We start from the raw sequence: 7,719 nt of genomic DNA, 5'->3' as shown, positions 1-7,719 counted from the left end.
GTCTCATGTTTTCTATGATCGCACATAGTTTTTAGTGATACAAATTCCATTAAATTTGGATTTTATTAATTCCTTACTCAAGACTCTGTTCGTTCGTGGTCATAGAGTTAAAATTGATACCATTTGTCATGTATGATAAAATTGAAAGTTTATGGTTAAAATTGATATAATCGACAAGTTTATGATAAAAAATGATTTTAAGGGAAAAATACGTAGAAAAAATCTAAAATCTATAACAAAAAAAAAAAAAATGTAAAAGTTAAATTTAAACACTTCGAGGATACTAGAAATTTGAAGATTGTAGAGTCATTTCTTACCGTCCTATTGGTAACAAGTGGTTAAAAAAACTTGGTGACTCCGAAAAATTCAATCAATCCAAACCAACCCGTATAATTTGGTCAATGAATTTCTCTAAAACTAGATTGAATTGAACGGAACAAATTTAAATTTTTTTATTTTCTACGATACAAGTATACACGTATTTATCTTATTTTTATTTAATTTCATAATTATTTTTTTATTATTTATTCTTCAATAATCTTTAATCTTTTTTTATTATTTAAATGTATAAATAGAGCTGACATTTTATTTTTATTAAAAAAAAAATTGAATAAAAAAAATTACTAATCTAAATAAATAAATTGAATCTAAAATAAATAATTTTTTTTGGGACTATGTTTCGCAATTGCCCTCTGGTTGAGTGTTTAGGGTTTAGAAGCAAGCGATCGGTCTAAACCCCCATTTCCCAAATCCGCCATTGTTTTGTTGTTCTCAATTCGCCAATGATGAGGCGCTTCTCCTCTGCAACGTTCTCGCTTTCCTCTCTGTATTCTTCTTCTTCCTCCTCCTCCCTTCCTTTTCCACCACGCGTTCTCCTTCTTAGCTTATCTCAATTCTCAACTTCTTCTTCGTCTTTGAGGCGGCACGACGAAGAGTCTCGAAATGTGAGGGTTTCGGTCTGGTGGGACTTCGAGAATTGCAACATTCCCGCGGCTGTGAACGTCTTTAAGGTCGCCCATTTGATCACTGCCGCGGTAAGGGCCAATGGCATCAAAGGCCCTGTTCAGATTACTGCTTTCGGTGACATTTTACAGCTCTCCAGGGCCAACCAAGAGGCTCTCTCTTCTACTGGGATTAGCCTGACCCACATTCCAAAAGGTTAGTTCATCAATCTAGTACTGGATTTTGGCTTTTCTTGTTCAAATTTATTACCCCTTTTTTGTGTACTGAGTTTAATAGTCATTTTGATTCTCATATTATTGGACTCATTCAATTGTTGGATTCATTGGGAGTGCTACATTATTCATTCTCCAAATTTATTCTTTGGAGTGGAAAAATAATCCATATCTCCATGATTGTATCATATTGGAAGTTTTCTAATTTTCTCATATTCGTTTGTATGATTGAGATGCGGTAGTTTAATTTAGTCTTCGTAGTATAGTTTCAGTTTAATATGCTATTTAGTCCTTGATTAATGTTTGTTCAATTTTGATGTGCAAAGCCATATTAGGATGCTGAATTCGCAATACGAGTTTGATTAGGAGTATGTATGAAATTATAAATGCTGCCTACGCATATATACTAGAATAGGCTTACACTTAAGTGCTTAACATTATAGTTACACGGATTGCTATAAATTATGAGGAGATCTCTTTCTCTAGAGCTCTCGAACAGTCTCCCCTTAATCGAGGCTCGACTCCTTCTCTGTAGCCCCTCGAACAAAATACACCCTTTGTTCGACACTTGAGTCACCTTTGACTACACCTTCGAGGCTCACAACTTCTTTGTTCAACACTTGAGGATTCTATAGACATGGATAAGTGAAGGGCATGGCTCTGATACCATGCTAGGAATCACGACCCTCCCCAATGGTATGATATTGTCCACTTTTGCTTTGTTTTTGGTTTCCCCAAAATGTCTCATACTAATGGAGATAGTGTTCCTGACTTATAAATCCATGATTTTCCTCTTAATTAGCCAATGTGGGACTATTCCTCTCAATAATCCTCAGCAGAGCCAATCAATAGTTAGAATGATTTGGGTAACCGAAGAGAGCTGTGGCAAAGTTTTCCAAATTTGTTTTAGTGATTAATGTAATGGAATTTACATCAAAATTTAGTGATTAATGTAATGGAATTTACATCAAAATTTGTAATTTCTTTGTTCTTGGTAAAACTTTTGAAAAACTTCACCTTGTAATATTTTTCCGATGTAGGTGGTAAGAACAGTGCTGATAGGTCTCTTCTTGTAGATCTTATGTACTGGGTTTCTCAAAATCCTCCACCAGCACATCTTTTTCTAATTTCTGGCGACAGGGACTTTGCCAGCATTTTGCACCGCTTAAGAATGAATAATTACAATGTGTTGCTAGCAAGCCCTGACACTGCTCCTGGTGTTTTATGCAGTGCTGCAAGCATCATGTGGCATTGGAATACTTTGATTAGAGGGGAAAATCTAGTCGGAAGGCATTTTAATCGACCACCTGATGGTCCGTATGGTTCTTGGTATGGCCATTATAAGGTTCCTCTTGAAGACCCATATCCAGTTAATGAGCAACCGTCTTCTTTACGAGCCGAGGTTTCCGAGCTCAGTTCAGACCCTAAGCCTCGTCCCATTCCAAAGACAGTCATTAGGCAATTACACAACATTTTGAAGTTGCATCCCAAGGGAATCCTTATTACAGAACTTCGCTCCGAGTTGGGAAAGAGTATGGATAAGGACTTTTATGGTTACAAAAAGTTTTATCGCTTTCTTTTGTCAGTGCCACACATTTTAAAGCTTCAAACAAATGGTGATGGCCAATGTATTGTCTGTCCAGTCACTCCAAGGCCCATAGAACCATTAGAGTGCAGTAGAGGTACATCTAGTGATGGCAATGGAGGGCAGGATCCTAATATGAGAGCAAATTTAAATAATAATGATTCCTCAACGGAATCGATCAGTGAATCAGTCCTTCCATCCAGTGAACGAAGCGCCGAAGACAGACAATTGAAGGTGAAACCATCTTCTGAATTTGGTATGTCTATTGGTGAAGGTATGGAAGGGGAATCATCAAGATTCCCGGTTTCTGAGCCACATGCTATAGAAGATTCAAAGCAAACCAGTCAATTTGAAGCTGAGAGTAGTAAGAATCCTTCAATTGGACAGCTTTCGGAGTCCGAGATGGGATTTTTTAGAAGAATATGGAGAAGGCTTTTAAGCAATAATAACTATATTTCTGAAAATGGAAGCCATAATATTTCTGAAAAATGCTCTACATCAGATGATACTTCCAAGCATAAAAGTTGTAGTGGCCTCCTTGGGATGGCAAAAACTGTGAAGCCAATGAGTCAAGATGCTAATTGTGTGCATGCAGTTTCAAATTCACCTGATCATGAGTCTGCTAAGCTTCAGAAAACAGCCGTAGTTGCTAGTGAATATGATGTTAAATCTAGTTCTAATCCAGGATTACTTGGTAGTATTAGAAATTGGTTCAAGTTTTGGGGAAAGAATACTGAAAACGGCGAAGTCAGCGAGCGTTCTTGTGAACGTAACCAGTTAAAGAATCAATCTGAGAATCACCATCTTTTTTCCAGTAATTCTTTTTGGCAAGATATCCAATCCTTTATGGAAACACCTAAAGGAGTTCAGATTATTTCGCGGTCGAAAACCAGGTTTGACTTTCTCTTTGTTCTCATGTATCCACATATTCTTTGCATTATCAGTAACTTAACTGTTGGGTTTCTGCCCATTATGGTTTGTATGGTCTTTTTCCCCTGTGGCCAGTTATTTCAACCTCTCCAAATTTAAATGTTTTTAGGAGAGATTTCAATCTTGGTGAGGGATATTGATCAAATATATGAAGTATTTGATATAGCTATAATTTACTTGCAGCTCTACATTATATAACTTAATGGTTGTATGTCTTCGTATGATATTATAGGGTTTACAATTTGTAATTTTTTTTCCTGCTCCGACATGTTTCAGGTCGGAGATAGCTGAAAATCTGCTAGAGGGAGGGCCTCCGGTTCTTAAATCTTTAAGCATTAGTGATCTGTTCGACTTTTTGGAATTGTTAATATCAGATAAGAAATGGGTTGTGGAATGCCCGTCGGAAGCAAATCCTTTTAAGCTCACTCTCTCTGTTGCTAGGAAAAGCTCTTGCACGAAACAGTTGCATCATGCAAATGGGTTGGCATCAATCTTTATGAACAAAGTGTCACAGTGCAGCTTGCAGGGATCTGCAGAACATGATTCAGATTCTGATAAGAAAAATGAAAATATTCCTCAAGCTGGATATTATACAACTATGACTAGAAGAAAGTTTCCAGAGAGGACGAGAAGCGAGATATTAGGCGACTGTCGAAAGCTCGTGGATGAGATCTTGAGGGATCACCCCGAAGGATATAAGATGGGGGCTTTCAGAAAACTGTTTCTTGAGAAGTATGGGTATCATCTTAACTTGCAGAAGCTTGGTTACCATAAGTTGGCGTCCTTGCTACAGATAATGCCTGGAGTGGCAGTAGCATCCACATTGATAGTTCCCACCAGTAAGGCCCCAAAAGTTTCGAAGTTGGAAACCGCTCTTCTCAGCGATCCTGAGAAAAAGACGTCCCATGTCGTAGTAACCTCGGGTAATGACTCATCTGTCCTGCCTAGAAAGGATGACGATTTTGAGTCCTCCTGGGGAGAATTGGGTCCAGCCTGCACAGATTGGAGCAACATAAATGAAGCAGAATCGACATTGATTCGTGACACAGCCGAAGCGACAGAGAAAAGACCAATGGTTGATTATGAACCTGTCCTTCCAGAGGATGAATTAACAGAATCTGATGGAGAATCTTGTCCTGCTACACACAGATCAGAAGAGCAAGCCAAGCAACGAACAGACGAGGAAGAAAGCTCATTAATACAGATCCTCGATTCATGGTATAGCAGCGAAGAAGACAGTAGGAAAGACAAGTCGGAAAATAGCGATGAGAGGATCGATTGTTCTGAAAATAGTTCGAAGCTTTCTAGTTTAGCTGCCAAAAGTGAAGCAACTACAGAGAGCTTTGCTAGAAAGCAAAGACATCAAAAGAGCTATTCTTTTGTTTCAGACACGGATGAAAAGGACGATGTAGAGCTGATTGATGGGATTTTTGGCACGTTAAAGAAATCGAACGAGTCACGGATCCATAATTGAATTGTGCATGTTCAGTCAATTCATAACGCTTCATCGAATCATGGAATTTTTTTTTCATAGGGAAATAAGTATTTGGTATTTGGTATCTGGTATACGACATTGTTTGGAATTGATTATTGGCCTCGTAAAGTGAACGTCGACATGGGAATGGAACACCATATCATCCTCTGACCCTCCAAATTTACAAGCAATTAGAATGTCTGTAAAGCTTAGTTTAGATGGCTTAGATTTGAAGTTTACTACTCATTACTTTTCCTTTCTGGTAGGGTCTGGAATTCTCTCTTCATTTTGCAGTGCTGTGTTGAGTACCTATGCTGCAATTTGTAGTGAATAATTGTTGCTGGTCAAGGAGGACTCAGGTGTGGCCAGGTATAACTCTCCGTATATTGCTCCAAAATTTCCTAAGATATGATGATTAGAATCTTTTAAGCCGTTTTAAGTTTCCCGAATCATAGGAGAACCAACACATTATTAAGTGTATAATGAGAGTTAATGGAGCTGCTGACAGACCTCGTTATGTTGTAGGACCATCCATTGTATATATGTCTTGTTTCTAGATTTTTAGTGTAGGCTTTTTAGGTTATATTTACGTAATGACTAATTATAGTCCTAAAATAGAAAGGTTACCGTTCTTTAAATGGATTATGGAAAGTCGAGAGGGTTTCATTTTAAAGTTATATAAAGTCATGTATGTTATTTTTATTGAAAAGTGTAGTAAAAAAAGCAATTTTTTTTTCTCCCTAAAGCTAGCTAAATTGATTGTAATTCTATATAGTTTATAATACATGGTGTGGAAACTTCTCTCTTGTAGATGCGTTTTAAAACTGTGAGGCTGATGACAATAAGTAATGAGCCAAAGTGGACAATATCTGCTAGCGGTGGGTTTTGACTGTTACAAATGGTATTAGAGCTAGAAACTGAATGGTGTTCCTACATGGATGTGAGGCCCCTAGAGGGTGTATTGTGAGGTCCCACATTTGTTAGAGAGAAGAACCAACCATTTCTTATAAGGGTTAGGGGGTGTATNATGATCGAAGAACTCACACACTCAATCTAGATGAAGAACACAAAGAACAAGAGAAAATGAATGTCTATTCATGTATTAGGATCATTTCTTTCATGGTNTATTGTGAGGTCCCACATCGGTTGAAGAGAGGAACAAAACATTTCTTGTAAGGGTTAGGGGGTGTATTGTGAGGTCACATATCGGTTGGAAAGAGGGACAAAGCATTTTTTATAAGCGTTTGGGGGTGTATTGTGAGGTCCCACATCGGTTAGAGAGGAACAAAACATTTCTTATAAGGGTGTGGAAACCTCTCCCTAGTAGACGCATTTTAAAATTGTGAAGCTAACAGCGATACGTAACGAGTCAAAGCGGACAATATTTACTAGCAGTGGGCTTGGGCCGTTACTAAGGTAAACCAAATCTTATTTTCTTCCTATCTTGAGTTTCTTGAATATTTTATATCCAAAAGTTTTGTTTTTCAATAAGATCATTAGATTGAATGCTCAAGAGTCCCATATCGAAATAATCTTAATTCCCTTAAAACTGCTTTCACAACTAGCATCTTCATTCCTTTAATGCTCACATGTTCAAATCTATTATGTCATAGACTTGAACTAGAAGCACTTTTAGTCGTCGTAGTCATGTTTATACACCATAGTGGTGTATAACGCTCCAACTTTTGTGGCACGTGCTACCACCATAACACTCTTCACAATATTTCTCGAACTCTTCCCAAACTTTGTTGTATAACTTGTGTTGTCCAACTAACCAATAGAGATCAAATTCTTCTCAAGATGAGAAAAATATCTAACATCTTTTAATGTTCCTCCTTTTTTTGTTTGAGTTTGTATGCAGGCATCCCTCTTTGCTTCCATCTCCAAGGCTTTGTTGTCAGCAAGACATATCTTCCCAAAATTTTCAAATTTGAAGCTTCAAAATAGTTCCTGTGTTGGAGACAAATGAAAAGATGCACCCAAATTTAAAATNATATATCTAACATCTTTTAATGTTCATCCTTTTTTTGTTTGAGTTTGTATGCAGGCATCCCTTTTTTCTTCCATCTCCAAGGCTTTGTTGTCAGCAAGATATATCTTCCCAAAATTTTCAAATTTGAAGCTTCAAAATAGTTCTGTGTTGGAGACAAATGAAAAGATGCACCCAAATTTAAAATCTATTATTCAACCAAGCTATCCACACTAAGGATTAGAGCATCTATAGTATCTTCGGTTGAATTTACAAAATCATTATCATCTCCAAATTTATGGTTATGCTTTTTCTTTGTTTTTTTCCGTACATATTTGATAGCACCTTCAACATATCCAATATTGTCTTCTCCTTAACAATGTTGAATACCACGTTTCTGGACAGTGTCAACTAGATCAACTCTAGAGCCTGCCAATCCTTAAGCTTCCACTTCTCCATGGTCATGGAATCTTCCTTCACTCCAGACAAGGGTGTGTGAAGAGTTTTCTAGTATAGATAATCTTCAAAATTGCTTTGGTCAAAATACCTTAAAACAAAACACTAATCTATATCTTCCAGAAAAGAT

At 37.2% G+C, this 7,719-nt stretch overlaps 1 protein-coding gene across 2 annotated transcripts; it reads left to right on the top strand.

Moving 5' to 3' along the window:
* The first annotated feature begins 688 nt into the window (after positions 1-688).
* Positions 689-5,596, top strand: LOC111777112. 2 transcript variants are annotated; one of them, XM_023656555.1, is made up of 3 exons: positions 689-1,158; positions 2,216-3,653; positions 3,967-5,596. In XM_023656555.1, the coding sequence occupies exons 1-3, from the start codon at positions 783-785 to the stop codon at positions 5,162-5,164; spliced, it is 3,012 nt and encodes a 1,003-aa protein (XP_023512323.1). In that variant the 5' UTR covers positions 689-782; the 3' UTR covers positions 5,165-5,596. The 2 variants fall into 2 exon arrangements, with proteins under 2 accessions (XP_023512323.1, XP_023512324.1); XM_023656556.1 differs by having other exon boundaries at positions 1,053-1,158; positions 2,406-3,653.
* Positions 5,597-7,719: the final 2,123 nt, after the last annotated feature.

This window comes from Cucurbita pepo, chromosome LG16, assembly GCF_002806865.2.
Source record: "Cucurbita pepo subsp. pepo cultivar mu-cu-16 chromosome LG16, ASM280686v2, whole genome shotgun sequence".
NCBI classification, from domain to species: domain Eukaryota; kingdom Viridiplantae; phylum Streptophyta; class Magnoliopsida; order Cucurbitales; family Cucurbitaceae; genus Cucurbita; species Cucurbita pepo.
The sequence above is the reverse complement of the archived record's forward strand: the minus strand, read 5'-3'. Positions and strand labels throughout refer to the sequence as shown.

What these genes read in the sequence shown, in the direction of transcription:
- LOC111777112 (XM_023656555.1), top strand. Translation starts at nt 783, where the DNA reads ATGATGAGGCGCTTCTCCTCTGCAACGTTCTCGCTTTCCTCTCTGTAT. An exon ending in CCTGACCCACATTCCAAAAG is followed by an intron (nt 1,159 to 2,215) that starts GTTAGTTCATCA and finishes TTTCCGATGTAG; the next exon opens with GTGGTAAGAACAGTGCTGAT. An exon ending in ATTTCGCGGTCGAAAACCAG is followed by an intron (nt 3,654 to 3,966) that starts GTTTGACTTTCT and finishes GACATGTTTCAG; the next exon opens with GTCGGAGATAGCTGAAAATC.